This window comes from Erpetoichthys calabaricus, chromosome 8 (assembly GCF_900747795.2).
Source record: "Erpetoichthys calabaricus chromosome 8, fErpCal1.3, whole genome shotgun sequence".
NCBI lineage: Eukaryota > Metazoa > Chordata > Cladistia > Polypteriformes > Polypteridae > Erpetoichthys > Erpetoichthys calabaricus.
The window spans coordinates 136,416,644-136,435,277 of record NC_041401.2 but is presented as its reverse complement, the minus strand read 5'-3'; the positions used below and the strand labels follow the sequence as shown (position 1 = coordinate 136,435,277).

Below are 18,634 nucleotides of genomic sequence, written 5' to 3'. Positions count from 1 at the left end.
TCTCTCTATCTCTCTTCCTGCTCCTGACAGAGGGGGTGTGAGCTGCCGCCTTCAACAGCTTTTTAACCGGCGGTGCTTCGCATACTTAAAAGCCAAAAAGCCCTATTGATTTTTTTTTGACTGCTTGCTTTGCACTCCTTTGAAAAGGAAGATATGTTTGCATTCTTTTAATTGTGAGACAGAACTGTCATCTCTGTCTTGTCATGGAGCACAGTTTAAACTTTTGAAAAAGAGACAAATGTTTGTTTGCAGTGTTTGAATAACGTTCCTTTCTCTGTACAACCTCCTGTGTTTCTGCGCAAATCTGTGACCCAAGCATGACATTCTAAAAATAACCATATAAACATATGGTTTCTACTTCGCGGATTTTCCTATTTCGCGGGTGGCTCTGGAACGCAACCCCCGCGATGGAGGAGGGATTACTGTATATATATATACACACACACACATATACACAAACATTATATATATATATATATATGTATAGATATATATATATATATATATATATATATATATATATATATATATATATTTAGATATATATACTAACAAAATACCCGCACTTCGCAGCGGAGAAGTAGTATGTTAAAGAGGTTATGTAAACATATATATACATATACATATATACATATATATACATATCTACATATACACATATCTTTGGTTTCCTCCCACAGTCCAAAGACATTCAGGTTAGGTGCATTGGCGATTCTAAATTGTCTCTGGTGTGTGGGTGTGTGTGGGTGTGTGCGCCCTGCGCTGGGCTGGCACCTTGCCCCGTGTTTGTTTCCTGCCTTGTGCCCTGTGTTGGCAGGGATTGGCTCATGTTTTTAGGATATAGCAGGTTGGATAATGGATGGATGGACATTTGTATGCATAGCCCCATTTGCCCGTTTTCGTTTTTTTTCATTCTTCAGTAATATTTAAGCAAACCCGGAGCTTGTCAGTTCAAATCGTGGTACTGACACCACTGTGTGACCCTGAGGAAGTCACTTCACCTGCCTGTGCTGCAACAAACCAAAGTAATGTAACAAATTGTACCTCAGATGTTGCAAGTTGCTGGAATAAAGGCATAAGTCAAATAGATAAATATGTATTATACACATAGGAACTATTCATTTATTTTCAGTTAAGTCATCTGCAGCAAACCTTTATAAATGAGGGTTTCTCGTTTTTAGATAGTGCAAACTGTTTCTTCTTCATTGAGGTTTTCTCTTGGAGAGCTTTTTTCATTTCATTGAAAATTAAAGCAGCAGCTGCCAAAATATGTAGCTTTCTTATTAATTTTTCAACATTGTGTAAAATAACTTTATAAAATAACATAAAAGGTTTAAATACTCGTTATCCTTTTACACTAAAATATTACTAAAGAGATGCAAAAAAAGTAAAATGCATATGTTGTTTTTCTTTAAGGAGATTAAATATTACTGAAGAAAAAAAAAAAACTTAAACAACCAAATGGGGCTATGCATACGAACTTAAAAGGTTTAAATAAAACAGAAATATATACCTTTTATTTTTACTTCCTTAACTTGTGGAGGGTGTATCTTGTAGCAAAGCCCTAAGTTTTTTCATGAAAGCCCGTTTCAGTCAATAAGTCTTAAAAAGAGGTGTAAAGATATTGACAATAAGCTATGCAAACCCACCAAGACATGCAATCGTTTAAATCAAGGTGCGAGTCGAAAAACACCATCCGATACTATTAGTTAACGATTAACACATTTCTATATGTATTGTAAGCATACAATACAACTGATAATATGTTGTGCTTATTTATCTGGTGTACCGACATTTTTGCGCGTTTAACGGCTGAAATCTAACGTGGTTTGTGCCCTTCAGAATGAAAACAGTTAGCATTTACCTTTTTAATAAAAAGCGAGCTTTTAAGCCTGAGAAATCACTCCGTAAATGCACACGTTTAATTCTTGATCACTTCAAACAACTGAACTATCCAGAACATTTCAGGCATACATCCAGCATTCAAACTATGTATAAAAAGCACAACTGTTAAAGGAATTCAGCATTTCTTAATTGAAAATGTTCCTTTAATCCTCAACATGTCTCAATGAGTCGTTCTGGTGGTTTTACTTGACATTTTGATATTCTGGTTAATTGTGTTTGCAGTTGAGATGTTCTTTCCTGATTTATACTTGTTTTCTCGTTAATATTTGTTTCGCTGGTGTTAGTGTTCTGATTAGAGGTTATTGGTCCTTTGATGTCTTGACGGTTTCTTCTTAGAACAGCTCCTATTACGCAATTCCGTCACATACTGCTCTATTGTTTGTCCGCTTTTCTGGAAACATGTCAAAAAACTTGTGTCGCTCAAACATCACATTGCGCTTTGGGTTGCAATACGTTTCGAATTTTTCAACTATTTTGTTCAATTTCATATTGTCTCCATCTTCTTCAAACTGAAAATTGTTATACACCTCTAGCGCCTCTTCACCAATTACATGTAGAAGCATAGACGCTTTAATTTTTTCACTTTTCCTATCTGCTTCAATCGCAGCAAGATACAACTCGAATCTCTGTTTAAATCTTTTCCAATTTTCAGCTACATTTCTCTTTAACTGGAGATTTGGTGGGGGCTGTAATCCTAACATATTTGTTTTTCTCTTTTGCTAGAACGTCTTAGCGCTTTCTGATCACGTTGTCGGGTTACTAACAGACACACGACTCGTTCAAAAGCTGAACCTCTTCTTCACATTCCTCTTGCAATCCGCCACTTCTGACACCATGTAGTGATCTTGTTAGGTTCGTAGTTTAATCAATACACACGATTGAAAGATATAATAACTTTTTAATAGACAGACTTTAGAGATATTTACTGTACAAGTTACTAATCGTTCTTTAGTTCACGCCCATTCTCCTACTTGCATCGGCATTCACAGGCATTACTAATCATTCTGTACGTATCCCTTAATAGACCTTACTAATCAACTATCATTACAATATCCAACGTGGTTTGTGCCCTTCAGAAAGAAAACAGTTAGCATTTACCTTTTTAATAAAAGGCGAGCTTTTAAGCCTGAGAAATCACCCCGTAAATGCACACGTTTAATTGCACATGTTTTAATATGTATGCTTACACAGTATTAAAAGACACTCAAAAATTTACGTCATTTACCTTCGTTCCCGCGTTTGACTCGTGCTGTAAATCTCTTCCTTGTTTTTAGTTCAAGTGATTACGTAGGAGGTGTGATGACGCGATACGTGACTCTGCCTCCTCCATTAGAGTATATGGACAAAAAACAGGTTCCAGTTATGACCATTACACGTATTATTTCGAAATGAAACCTGCTTAACTTTTGTAAGTAAGCTGTAAGGAATGAGCCTGCCAAATTTCAGCCTTCCACCTACACAGGAAGTTGGAGAATTAGTGATGAGTCAGTCAGTCAGTCAGTCAGTGAGTCAGTGAGGGCTTTGCCTTTTATTAATTAGTATAGATACTAGGGGGCGGAGCCCCCTGCTCGCTTCGCTCGCCAACCCCTGGTGTTGGGAATAAGAAAGAGCGTGATGTATGAATGAGATATAGAATAGTGTGAAGGTGTAGATGATGCAAATAGAAAACAAACAATAAATTGTGTGGCACAGTGTAAAGGTTTATTGGAAAATTTCTTTGTACACGCCATTTAAGTGTAAAAGGTAATTCCAGGTCAGAACTTGTAAGGTCAATGAAGATGGTTATTGTCGTGATCAGAGTCAAGTTTGTCAGAGCTTAGAAAGAGTTGTGTGTCTCCAGGAAGTAATGCAATGACTTGGGTATTTATGTTTTCCACATTAATATTTTTTGGACATAATATAGTGCGTTGTGTTAAAAGGAGCATTTGGTCTAATGAGATTGCTGTTCCAAATCTGTCTGTAACTAAGTCGGCGCAGATAAAGGCTTGAGGAATTGTAATAATATCTGGGTGAAGTCTATCTGTATTGGTGAGTGTACCATCTCCCAGTTGTAATAAGCAATTGTTATGATCTGGATGTGGACATCGCATGTTTTGTACTAACTGTATCTTTTGAAAGCAATGCCAATTGTCTGCGTATTTTAAGGTGCACTGAACAATAGCTGAGCGCATGGAATGTGGAACAATAGCTAAGCACTGTCTAAAATCTCCTCGTAATAAAAGTACCTTTCCTCCAAAGGGAAGATTATTATTCATAAACGTTTGTAGAAGTTTATGAATGGTGTTGAGTAAGTGAGTGGATGCCATTGGACATTCATCAATAATTAACAGTTTTGCAAGACGGATGTCACGTGCAGTGCCACTGTTAATGTTCATAGTGGATACCGATTTGTAGGATCTAATGCAGTTCATAAAGATTTCACTTTCAGGTACATCGTTAGTTAGAAGCTTCTGTAGATATTCAGGATATGAATGTAAAGGAGGCAGTCTAATTTGACCGTTTTGATAACAACGTGTAAATTCATTACTTGTATTGCCAGTTGTTTCTTCAGGGAAGTTAAGTGAATGACAATGATTGCAAATGACATTCATTAATCCCAATAAATTTTCCTGAATAGTGGACTCATTATTGAACGCGTTGTCAGCTAACTGGCGCAATCGTTTAGCAGGTGTCTGTAGTTGATGTCCGTGACGTGTATGTTTTGCTTGTGCCATTTGAGAGGCGCGTCGTTGTATGCCCAGTATTTGGGACGTGTTGTTTTGGAGCTGTAATCGATTTGCCTGTGAGGTGTGAGAAGCCCGTTGTAGTTTACGGCGTGCATTGTTTGTATTGAGCCTTGCCCGTTTTTGTATGTCGGTCAGTTGAGCTTTCTCTTTTTGGAGCGTTGCCTGCTTGTTTTCCGGCATTTGAGATGCGTGGTGTAGACGTCTGAGTTTATTTATTTTGTCCCCTCGCTGCCATTTGTGTATGTCTGAGACGGGAGGTGTTTCGTTTTGAAGCCGTGCCTGTTTCGATGCAGTACTGTGAGACGCGCGCTGCATGCGTCCACGTTCAGTGTGTCTGTCCATTTGGGTTCGTTTCTGTAACTGTGTTAGTTGAGGTTTGCGTTTTTGGAGCCGAGACATTTTTTCTTCCAGAGTTTCAGAAGCGCGTTGGAGCCGACGTGTATTGTTTTTTTTCATGCGGGTTCATGTGTTTGGTCCCGTTACTCGAGCCGTATCGGTTTGTACCCATGATCGTGAATTCATTAATTGTTTGTTCTTCAGCGTTAGAAATATGGATAAGTAATAAGGAGGATCGCACTCACTGTTAATATGGAGCCTTTTCTGCGGTTGAACGGTTAATAGTGCCTCATTGTAATGAGATCCACCTATGCTGCATCTTGTGAATTGTGTTTGGTCCCGTTACTCGAGCCGTATCGTTTTGTACCCATGATCGTGAATTTATGACTTGTTTGTTCTTGAGCGTGATAAATATGGATAAGTAATAAGGAGGATCGCACTTACTGTTAATATGGAGCCTTTTCTGCGGTTGAACGGTTAATAGTGCCTTATTGTAATGAGATCCACTTATGCTGCATAGTGTGAACATGTTGAGATGACGTATGTTTAATACGGACGGTTCATTTAGAAATGGGGCTTTGTGTGTAGATTTGTGCATATTTGCGTTGTTCATTTGTTTCAGGGTGCACTGTTCCAATGTGATGCAATATTTGTCCTCATATGCGAAAGCAGTATGGGCCATTGCCTTTTGGTGGCCTGATATTTACTCCGGTAGATGCAAAAGCAAATGAACTATTGTAGGATCTAATGCAGTTCATAAAGTTTTTACTTTCAGGTACATCGTTAGTTAGAAGCTTCTGTAGATATTCAGGATATGAATGTAAAGGAGGCAGTCTAATCTGACCCTTTTGACAACAACGTGTAAATTCATTACTTGTATTGCCAGTTGTTTCTTCAGGGAAGTTAAGTGAATGACAATGATTGCAAATGACATTCATTAATCCCAATGAATTTTCCTGAATAGTGGACTCATTATTGAACGCGTTGTCAGCTAAGTGGCGCAATCGTTTAGCAGGTGTCTGCGGACGGTTCCTTTAGAAATGGGGCTTTGGGTGTCACTTCTTATTGATGTTAGTGTGTTTGTGGGTCTGAATCGTCGTTGTTGTGAATGTATAGATATATAGATATATATATATATATCTGTGTGTATGTATGTGTGTATATGTATGTGTATATATATGTTGATATATGTATATATATGTGGATGTGTATATGTATATATATGTAGATATGTATATATAAGTATATATGTTTATGTATATATATGTTTACATAACCTCTTTAACACACTACTTCTCCGCTGCGAAGCGTGGGTATTTTGCTAGTACAGTAATCCCTCCTCCATCGCGGGGGTTGCATTCCAGAGCCACCCGCGAAATAAGAAAATCCGCGAAGTAGAAACCATATGTTTATATGGTTATTTTTATATTGTCATGCTTGGGTCACAGATTTGCGCAGAAACACAGGAGGTTGTAGAGAGACAGGAACGTTATTCAAACACTGCAAACAAACATTTGTCTCTTTTTCAAAAGTTTAAACTGTGCTCCATGACAAGACAGAGATCACAGTTTCCTCTCACAATTAAAAGAATGCAAACATATCTTCCTCTTCAAAGGAATGCCTGTCAGGAGCAGATCATGTCACAGAGATAGAGAGAGACAAAACCAAACAAATCAATAGGGCTGTTTGCCTTTTAAGTATGCGAAGCACCACGGCACAAAGCTGTTGAAGGCGGCAGCTCACACCCCCTCCGTCAGGAGCAGACAAAGAGAGAGAGAGAGAGAGAGAGTGAGAGTTTGTTTTTCAAGCAAAAATCAATACGTGCCCTTCGAGCTTTTAAGTATGCGAAGCACCATGCAGCATGTCCTTCAGGAATCAGCTGCACACAGTGCAACGTCCCTATCGTCTAGGTGTGCGAACAGCCCCCCTGCTCACACCCCCCTACGTCAGTGCAAGAGAGAGAGAGAGAGAGAGAAAGTAAGTTGGGTAGCTTCTCAGCCATCTGCCAATAGCGTCCCTTGTATGAAATCAACTGGGCAAACCAACTGAGGAAGCATGTACCAGAAATTAAAAGACCCAGTGTCCGCAGAAACCCGCGAAGCAGCGAAAAATCCGCAATATATATTTAAATATGCTTACATATAAAAATCCGCGATGGAGTGAAGCCGCGAAAGGCGAAGCGCGATATAGCGAGGGATCACTGTATATATATTTATATATATATATATATATATATATATCTATATGTATATATATATATATATATAATGTGTATATATATATATATATTATATATATAATATATGTGTATATATATATATGTGTGTATATATATATATATATATATATATATATATATATATATAATATGTGTGTATGTATATATATATATATATAATATGTGTGTATGTATATATATATATATATAATATGTATATATATAATATATGTGTGTGTATGTATGTATATATATATATATATATATATATATATATATATATATATATATATATAATATATGTGTATATGTATATATATATGACAGCAACACTCATAACAATGACAACACAATTACATTGACAATCATGTTACGTTATTTTTAAAATGTTTCCTTTACTTTTTCATAACCTGTTTAACACACTACTTCTCCGCTGCGATGCGCGGGTATTTTGCCAGTTATATTATATGGGACGTCTCCCATCTTTTAGGGTTTTACTTTACAGTATTGATTAGTCAGCTGACACACACCGTCTTACAAATAACATAAACACGCATTTGCAACCCAGACTCTGAATAAGAATAATTTATTCTTCTTTCATTTTCTTTGCTAAATTCTAAATCCCACTTCATGCCCAAGCAAAATTACTTGGCTAAACAGAAGTTATTTTTAATCAACATTCAGCACACTGGGGAAAGCAACTGTTCACAAACAATCAGCCTTCACTCTTTTCAGTCATTTAAACATTCAGTATTTGGCAATTGCTTCATTCTTTCAAATATCTTCACATATTCACATACTCACGTTCTCTTTTACAGTTGCATTTCATTCATAGAATAAAGTTTTCTTTCAATTGTATTTCATTCACAGAGATCTCTATCACACGTGCTATAAACTCACTCGAGGTTGTGCTCTTTTTTTTTTTTTGTTTATCTATAAGGTTTCACCATGCAACACACTTAAACGTGTTTTTTCCTTCATGCTTATTAAAACAATTTCTCAGGCCGCAAGCCGGTATAACTTTCATTAAATTAGGAATTCATCTTACCTTAGTTTTATACTCGCTAGTTTCCAGATCATGAAAAAGTCCGTGGTGAAACCGAGCTCAGCGGCAGCGAGGAAACTCTAATTTCCGTGGCGATCTTCGGTTCCAGAGACAATCAAGGACAATTCACTCATTGAGACATCACGCAGCACAATTGCACAACAAGAAAGCATTCCCATCAAAAGTTACGCGGTCACAAAGAACATTCTGACTTAACAAGGAAAACATACGTGCTTGAACCTGTATTTAGTATCAAGTGTGCTGACCACTGCGCCACCATGCTCTTCCTTTATAGTACCTAAAATACACAACCTCCATTCATGCACAATCAGGCACATGCTGCTTATCGGAAGAACTTGTCTCCCTTCTCATTTAGTATTATTGAAAGAGCATTTTTCCTTTAAACTTGATCAGGGTCCAAAAGGAAAAATGTTTTGCACGTTTACAAGCCTTAAACAAAAGTGGAGACATTCTATTTGCGTTAAACCAATTACACAAATCGATAGTTATCTTTCTTTGTTATGTGAGAAACAGTCTCATTTTTAAATTTACACTTATCCAATTTTTAGTTAGAGCTCTTTGCATTGCAGTTTCTTTTTAAACATTAGCTTATAACGTAGGTTCGTCATTTAAGCTATATTTAAAAGGCGATTTCAATAATTTCTGTGTGTTTAAACACACGGCATGATTCTTTTTAGCAGTACCATCATAGGTGGGGGTTGCCAAAACTTTTAACCTTTAAGGCAGAGTGATTACAACAGCTGCCCAGCTCACTCACTGCGTTTTAACACGTGGACGAACCGTGTGCATTGGATTTCTATTATGCCATTAAAGATTTCTACAATTTATTTTAGCGAGCGCGATCGAGCCGTTATGGATTTTATCAGCATTTTTACCGTTCATCTGTAAGTCATCGACTTACAGACCTTCTAGATGCGGGATTGAATCATTTAACAAGGTAAGTAAGTGCCGGCATGCCTATCTACATCATATCTTAACACACAGCTCTTTATTGATTTTTCAAAATATTGTTTCTAATGGCTAAACGATGCAACTTATTTAAATAAGTGTTCCCCAACACGGCATTTACTTTTCAGGCAGGTTTTGGACTTCGTACAGCAGTTAAATAATCTGTGTTGTCCACGCGGGTGCCGTTTCATTTTATTCAGGACAACCAGTCTCGTGCTATAAGTTTAAAGTTGTTGTTTCTATTTATTTTTTCCAGTTTAATCCCACATTTATACCCATGCTTTGGACTTAAAATTCCAACCTGCATGGTATAGTTAGCAGACGCTACCACAAGTCATTGGCAGCTGTCTTTTCTTTTGCCCCGGGCCCGCTACAAGACCGCCTCTTGTCTTTTGCCGGGATTAATTACGATTATTATTAATTCGTAAAATCCCCATTCCAATTAGGGCCTGGCATCTTAACTCGGTCGGGATGTCCATGTCTAAGCGCGTGACCAATCCCAAAGTATATTCAATATTTCGACTGAACCCTTCATTGCCGTCATTATCAGAAGCATATTTTATATACAGTGATACCTTGAGATACGAGATACGTATACGAGTTTAATTCGTTCCGTGACCGAGCTCTTAAGTCAAAATGGTTGTATCTCAAATTAATTTTCCCCATTGAAATTAATTGAAATGAGATTAATTCGTGCAAGCCCCCAAAGAACCACCCCAATTTTTTGTTAAATGTTTTCAACATAAGAAAAATGTATTTATAATGAACAAATTTTGTATACAAACAAAATAAAACCTAATACATAAAAGAGAATCTAAAGAAATAAACAGACGTTGGCAAAGCCGATTAGCGTATTGTAATGTTTTTTTTTCTTTCACTTCACTTTTGCTTAACTTAATTTTCTTTTTCACTAGTTTTTTTCTTTTTTGCCATGCTTTCATCACTTTCATTCGCATGGCATTTCAATAGAAACCTGTCCAAGGAGCTTTGTTTAGTCCTCCCCTTTAGAATGTTTCTGAAATGAGTTAGGCAAGTGTCATTAAATAGCGGCGCTGCAAGTTCAGTTTCATTTCAATAAAGTCAGGCGTTAGGCAAGTGTCATTAAATAGCGGCGCTGTAAGTACAGTTTCATTTCAGTAAAGTCAGGCATTAGGCAAGTATCATTAAATAGCGGCGCTGCAAGTTCAGTTTCATTTCAATAAAGTCAGGCGTTAGGCAAGTGTTATTAAATAGCGGCGCTGCTAGTTCAGTTTCATTTCAGTAAAGTCAGGCGTTAAGCAAGTGGCATTAAATAGCGCAGCTGCAAGTTCAGTTTCTTTTCAATAAAGTCAGGTGTTAGGCAAGTGTCATTAAATAGCGGCGCTGCAAGTTCAGTTTCATTTCAATAAAGTCAGGCGTTAGGCAAGTGTCATTAAATAGCGCGGCTGCAAGTTCAGTTTCATTTCAGTAAAGTCAAGCGTTAGGCAAGTGTCATTAAATAGCTCCACTGTATGATCAGTTGTAATTTTTTCAGGGTGTTTCTTTTCTTGCAAACACTTCCTTTATCTCACTTTAAGAGATAAACTCCTCCACGATACCGATCTCCTGCAGAACCTCCGTATGTTGCTGCGTATGTAGTTCCGTCAACTCCTCTGTCGTCAGTTCCTCGGAATGTGCGGGGACAAGCTCTTTGATGGCTCGTATCACTGTATATATATATATATATATATATATATATATATATATATATATGTATATATATATATATATTATATTAAATTATATTATATTATAAATAATATACGGTTATTAATTTAGCCACAATCCTGCCGACTACGCCATTTTGTTTCCTTAAGAGGCATTAGCTCTCTGGAAATGTGTTCTTTTCAATTGCGCCGTTTTAATTAACCTGAATTTAAATAAGTATAAATAAAAAAGGTATTATCCCCTCCAGCATGCAATATGACGGTTACAAGATTACACGAGAAGTATAAAGGATAATTTAGCTCTTTACTGACGGTTTCACGCGGATATCACAAACGGGAAGCTTATGACAGACTATCAAGCATGTGGTTGTCTTGATCAACGGAGTCTGCCATCTTTCGTTGCCACGCTGAAAGGGTTTTCACTGGACGGAAGACATAATCTTCCGCCCGGCAGCTTCAAAGTGTTGGCCGTAGGTCCATCCTTATATTCTGGTTGCTCCATGTGCAGGCTCCTTCTCTTGGATCCAAACAAGGACAGGAAAGGACTCAAACCCCACCTTCAAAAATACAGGAATAGCACAATGCCTACATACAGTTCTCATTCTCCCAACAAGGAAAGAGAATAGTGTGCTGACAGAAAACAGAAATATACTAGTCTGTCTTTGGGCTGACTATTCAATTCTCCAGTTGTCTTTTGCTCTCTAGTCCTGTGCTTGGCTCGGCAATTCTAAATGCTGATGCTTGCCCCTGTGTACCATACTTGGTCTGCCTGTATGAATGAGTCCATAACAGTGGGCACAGAGAACAGTGACATTAAAGTTAATAACAAAACATATTATAACACACCCTTACTACACCTGCTGTAGTTTCCCAACTGTCTGGTAATTCTTCACTGCCACCCAGTGCCTGTCTCACCTTCTCCCCAAACTCAACCTTGCAATCTTCTTTTTCTTCCTCTTCTTGATCTCCAACGTCATCCTACAGACCACCATCCTATGCTGCTTAACAACACTTTCCCCTGCCATCACTTTGCAGTCTTCAGTCTCTTTCAGATTGACTCTTCTGCATAGGATGTAATCTACCTGTGTGCATCTTTCTCCACTCTTGTATGTCACCCAGGTTTTTTAATGCTCTGTTTCTTTTACTTAATTTATTTTTTTACTGCTGAGATCAGTACATAGAGCATATGCAATCCTCGTATCTTTTCCTGTCCCTCAACTCTTAAAAATAATGGTTCTTTAATGGCGATGAAAGGTTCTTTACTGGGTTTTGTGGTTCCTTATTGAGCTATTATTTCACAAAGAACCATGTGATTCTTAGGAGGGTTCTTTGCATATGAAGTTGGTTCTTTGTGCTTTTAAAAGGTTCCCAATAAGGGGATAAAACAGAAATCTTTAAAGTGTAGTAGGCTGCAAGACACTAACAGATTAAGAAAACATGGACTTCGCCTACAGTGGTGTGAAAAACTACTTGCCCCCTTCCTGATTTCTTATTCTTTTGCATGTTTGTCACACAAAATGTTTCTGATCATCAAACACATTTAACCATTAGTCAAATATAACACAAGTAAACACAAAATGCAGTTTTTAAATGATGGTTTTTATTATTTAGGGAGAAAAAAAATCCAAACCTACATGGCCCTGTGTGAAAAAGTAATTGCCCCCTTGTTAAAAAATAACCTAACTGTGGTGTATCACACCTGAGTTCAATTTCCGTAGCCACCCCCAGGCCTGATTACTGCCACACCTGTTTCAATCAAGAAATCACTTAAATAGGAGCTGCCTGACACAGAGAAGTAGACCAAAAGCACCTCAAAAGCTAGACATCATGCCAAGATCCAAAGAAATTCAGGAACAAATGAGAACAGAAGTAATTGAGATCTATCAGTCTGGTAAAGGTTATAAAGCCATTTCTAAAGCTTTGGGACTCCAGCGAACCACAGTGAGAGCCATTATCCACAAATGGCAAAAACATGGAACAGTGGTGAACCTTCCCAGGAGTGGCCGGCCGACCAAAATTACCCCAAGAGCGCAGAGACGACTCATCCGAGAGGTCACAAAAGACCCCAGGACAACGTCTAAAGAACTGCAGGCCTCACTTGCCTCAATTAAGGTCAGTGTTCACGACTCCACCATAAGAAAGAGACTGGGCAAAAACGGCCTGCATGGCAGATTTCCAAGACGCAAACCACTGTTAAGCAAAAAGAACATTAGGGCTCGTCTCAATTTTGCTAAGAAACATCTCAATGATTGCCAAGACTTTTGGGAAAATACCTTGTGGACTGATGAGACAAAAGTTGAACTTTTTGGAAGGCAAATGTCCCATTACATCTGGTGTAAAAGGAACACAGCATTTCAGAAAAAGAACATCATACCAACAGTAAAATATGGTGGTGGTAGTGTGATGGTCTGGGGTTGTTTTGCTGCTTCAGGACCTGGAAGGCTTGCTGTGATAGATGGAACCATGAATTCTACTGTCTACCAAAAAATCCTGAAGGAGAATGTCCGGCCATCTGTTCGTCAACTCAAGCTGAAGCGATCTTGGGTGCTGCAACAGGACAATGACCCAAAACACACCAGCAAATCCACCTCTGAATGGCTGAAGAAAAACAAAATGAAGACTTTGGAGTGGCCTAGTCAAAGTCCTGACCTGAATCCAATTGAGATGCTATGGCATGACCTTAAAAAGGAGGTTCATGCTAGAAAACCCTCAAATAAAGCTGAATTACAACAATTTTGCAAAGATGAGTGGGCCAAAATTCCTCCAGAGCGCTGTAATAGACTCATTGCAAGTTATCGCAAACGCTTGATTGCAGTTATTGCTGCTAAGGGTGGCCCAACCAGTTATTAGGTTCAGGGGGCAATTACTTTTTCACACAGGGCCATGTAGGTTTGGATTTTTTTTTCTCCCTAAATAATAAAAACCACCATTTACAAATTGCATTTTGTGTTTACTTGTGTTATATTTGACTAATGGTTAAATGTGTTTAATGATCAGAAACATTTTGTGTGACAAACATGCAAAAGAATAAGAAATCAGGAAGGGGGCAAATAGTTTTTCACACCACTGTATATTACTGAACCTGTGCTGCAACTGTCCTTTTAAAACCGTGACCCTTTGGTATTTTATAAATCAGTTACAATCGGTTATTCACTGTATGCGGCCTGTTACAGATCTAAAAAAGGTTCTTTCTCGAACCTTCATATAGATAGGTCTTCATATAGAAAGGTTCTCCTGTGGCATTGCTCTGAAGAAGCATTCTGGCACCTTTATTTTTAAGAGTGTCTTCAAGTCCTTTTTCAATACTAGGTCTTCATATAGAAAGGTTCTCCTGTGGCATTGCTCTGAAGAAGCATTCTGGCACCTTTATTTTTAAGAGTGTCTTGAAGTCCTTTTTCAATACTTCTTATCTCTATTTAGCCCTGGTGAAAGCTTCTTACAGACCCATCCATCCATCCATTTTCCAACCCGCTGAATCCAAACACAGGGTCACGGGGGTCTGCTGGAGCCAATCCCAGCCAACACAGGGCACAAGGCAGGAACCAGTCCCGGGCAGGATGCCAAACCACCGCAGTTCTTATAGACCTTTGCACTTAATCTATTTTTGGACTTAAGATACTCCAGATGATATAGATGATATACAACTTGGAAATCTGTTTCAAAAATATAGCATTAGATTCTAGAAATGCAAATTATAAACGTAGCCTAATATATCAGGTTGATTACAGATTATCTTCAGGGGCCTTTCTTTGGCCCCCTACTGTCCATTAGTTTTCTACTTCGGGTCATTCATGGCCTCCCCTTCATCTCCTTTTGTTTGGTTCACAGCATTCAGTTATTTCTTCACTTCTTTCTTTTTTTAGATTTATTCTCTCTTCCTTATCTTATCTGAAGCAAACAGTATTCTCTTTAGGAAAGATTGGAGCAAAACTCATCTAGGTTTCAGAATGGAGAAAAAAAGCTGCCTCTTTCTGTAACTCAAAGAGAATTATTTTTCTATTAATGTGTTTTTCTTAAATACTCTGTAATGAAAATTGTGTTTCTGCCTTGAATATCAATGTTTGGAAAACAAATTGCAGTGGAGACTGACTTTCATCTGACCAAATATAAAACTCCTAACACCCTTATCTTATGTATTATACCTTTTAGTTACCTTTTCTCTTTGTTTCAACCATATTATTATTTTTATAACACATTATACTTTTCCCTCACAGTTTGTAATTCATGATGAACATAGCAGTGTTGACAGTTCTATCATCAAGACTGAAGCCCAGGAGCAGAGGTGCGTATAATATTGGGCAATATGACACTGGTTTAGTTTGTTTTATTTAATAGTAGTTTTGATTAAATTGTTAAAAACAAGATTTTCCTTTTTAAATTTGTTTTAGTGATAGAGAAAACCTTTGAAATATTACACTTGCATTTAATTCTCACATTTCTAAAAAACATTTTTAATCATTACTGAATTTGAATATAGAAGCATTAATGTCATGAAAAGTATTGTTGCAAAATTTGAGAATATGAGTTTCATTAGCTCAGTTGGAATTTACATGAAAATTTTACCACCTTTGGAATCTCTTCAAATTTTTGTTTTATAACCTTAATTTATTTAATTTGTATTTAGTGATTTTACCCAGCCTGTACAACAGAAAAGATACACACAAATCTTTGTGATCCTTCTAAAAATTGTATTCTTGGGTTCATTTTGAGTAGAAACAACATTCCCGGAAATTACATTCACATTTGTTTAAAAGAAGTGTTAGTGTTCTTTTTCCTGCAAAATCTCAGGTTGCATAAATAGAATTGAGGTCAGCTGTTTTCAGTGGAATTTTTCTACAGTGTTTGACATTTTTACTCTTAAGCACCCATGTCTCTTGCAGACCACGTCAGATTTTTGTCTTGGATTTTTTTTGTTCTAATACTTGGCACAGACTACCATCCACATAGTATGATGTACTACCATCAACTATTAGATTACTTTATTACATATGTTTCTTGGCTCATGGTATCAAAACACAATATAATAGAGCATCTAAACAAAATATTAAAATAAGATTTTAACTTAGTAATACATTTTGAAAATACAGATATGTGCACAGTAATGTCCTGGCAGCTACTCCACAGCTGGTTGTTACCTTGTGCTTGATGGCCCAGACAGGCATTAGCTCTTGGTGACCCTAAAATGTATAATGAGGAGTTCCAGAACATTTGCATATCTAAAGTAGATGCTACTTATAGGTGATAAATCAATCAAACTATTTGACTTTTATACCAATAGTGCTATTCAGTAGTGCTTCCCTAAATAAGAAGCACAGTTAGGATTCCTGAAGTTACATGTAGAACAAATATGTAGGTGCCTAAATCTAGTGACTGTAGACAGTGGTTCTTTGCTTGAACCAGACCTACTACCTACAGTTGGAATAAGGCAAAGTTAGAATTTGATTTTGTTATTCTTATTATCCTCCACTTGGCTCCCATGTGCTAATAGGCCAACTGTAATTGAAAATTGATGCAAACATATCTTTCTTTCCAGTCTCCTATGAGGATCAGTTTTGTGAAGTAATACACAATTTTTTGTTGCTGTATGTACAGTGTCTCCACTCTCCACAGAAGAAGACAAATCTCTTTTGAATTTCCATTTGCTTATTTCATATTTTTCTTGACTAGTTTTGTTTTTACTTGGACACTTTGCTTCAAATGGTGCCATTTTTATGCAAATCCACTTTTTTACCATGTATTGCATTTTTAGTTTTTACTTATAGTGTGCTTGGAAGAGTTTACAGTAGCATAAAAATGTTGTTTAGATTTTTCATAAACTTTTTCTGAAATAGCATTGAATGCATTTTTGTTCTCATGATTTGCTTTTGCCATGACCTGTAGTAATCAATCCTTGGGATTTTATAGCCATAAATTTACTTGACCAAGATTAGCTATAAGCTATATCCCCATTCAAACAAAATTCCTCACACCGTGCATATTTAGTCACCCTCTTAATGGCTGGAATGTAACTTCATCTCAGATAATTTTTCAATCTAATATTGTGAAGCTATGAAGGGGAGAATGGTTGATCAACCGCTCTGTGAGGTCCAATGGATGCCATGGGACGGTGGTGGGAGAAAGGAGCAAGGCTCCAACACTGAGGGTTGATGGTGGGGCCTGGGCCATTGAGAGGTTGACTGTGTATGCTGGAGAGTGTTTTCTGCAGCTGAGCAGACCTCTTAAGGTGAGCAGCATAGGTGCAGAATTGGAAGGACGCATTGAAGCATAATTTAAAAAGTAGATGGATGGATCCTGACTGTTTAAACTGTGATTTTTAACTGCTTTTTAAACTGTGATTTTTAACTCTGCCAAAAATCAACCACAGAGAACAAATTCAAATGTCCATGTGAACAGGCTTTTGGAATTCCCCTTGTATGTGCAAGTGGATGAATCTCAAAGAGAATGCAGCTCACTGCTCTTTATGATCCTAGCTAATCTGGCCATTCATTAACTTATTGTCTGTCTCAAAGGAAATTAATATCTCAACTCAGGAATGGTAGGTGGCTTCTTTTGTGGTGGTGACACTAATGGATTAGCTGTCTGTGCCTCTGGTAAGAGGTGACTGGTCCTGTGTCATTTAATAACTTAGAATAAATATAAAGAACTGAATGTATGCAACTGTAGCAAGCAACATTAAATTGATCAATACAAGTAAGCATACCATATCATTTTAAAATTAAATAAAAAAATAATTGTTAATTGGTCCCTTTGGTCAGGTCATCATGTTATTTTCTGAGGTTTGAAAGGAAGTGAGAGATCATTCTTACTGACATTGCTTTCTAAGAAGGCATTTTGATGACGTGGATAAAACATCCTATTTGTAGCCCCACACTAGAAATCACTATTGTATTTCCAATGTTTTTGGCATTGTCAATGCTCACATTTGCTCTCTGTAGTTTTCACACTGCTACTGTAATTGTAAGCTCTATGGCAAAGTCTTCACCAAAGTGCTTTTTCATTTCTGCTGTAATACACCTGTATTGTAGTGTGTCATTATAGCATGTTTTTTAATCCTACATTTTCAATTAAATACAGTCTTAAATGTACCAGTATAACCAGAGTGATTTCTTTAGTGTGAATTGAATCAGTCAGGAAAGGCTGTCTAAATGCTCTGATGCTTTGTGATTACTTCTAATTCAACCAATTTACAGAAAAGTGTAAAGTTGGCAAGTTTATGTTAGTAGTTATACAGATAGCTATTATCAAACGAATGATTTATGACCTTTAAGCCCAGCCCCTTTTTGATTTATGACTTTAAGCCCCGCCCCAATATGAAAATATGATTTATGAAAATATAAAAAATATGATTTATGAAAATATGAAAATATAAAAATATAATTTATGTAAATATAAAAAATGTGAAAATTTATGAAACTATAAAAATATGGATTACGTTAATATGATTTATAAGCTATAAGATATTGACTCATCGCTCTAAGTTATAAACTAATAGTAAGAAAATAAATATACAATTTTCTAAAAAACGATATAAGATATTGACTCCCTGCTCTAAGTTATAAGTTCACAACACGCGTCTTTATTTTATTAGTTCTTATCTTTCCTGCATAGCTATAGATAAAACGATACTCACTCCCCCGCTCTAAGTTATAAACTAATAGTAAGAAAATAAATATACAATTTTCTAAAAACGATATAAGATATTGACTCCCTGCTCTAAGTTATAAGTTCATGACACGCGTCTTTCCTGCTT

The 18,634-nt window shown here is 37.0% G+C and overlaps 1 protein-coding gene across 3 annotated transcripts in view; it reads left to right on the top strand.

Annotated features, from left to right (window-relative positions):
- LOC114656611 (centrosome-associated protein CEP250-like) overlaps nucleotides 1–18,634 on the top strand; it is a 282,216-nt gene that overhangs the window by 41,942 nt on the left and 221,640 nt on the right. For all 3 annotated transcript variants that reach the window (XM_051931364.1, XM_051931363.1, XM_051931365.1), the window contains one exon: nucleotides 15,099–15,166. In XM_051931364.1, coding sequence (XP_051787324.1) covers nucleotides 15,099–15,166 — 68 coding nt within the window. The remainder of the gene's footprint in view (nucleotides 1–15,098; nucleotides 15,167–18,634) is intronic.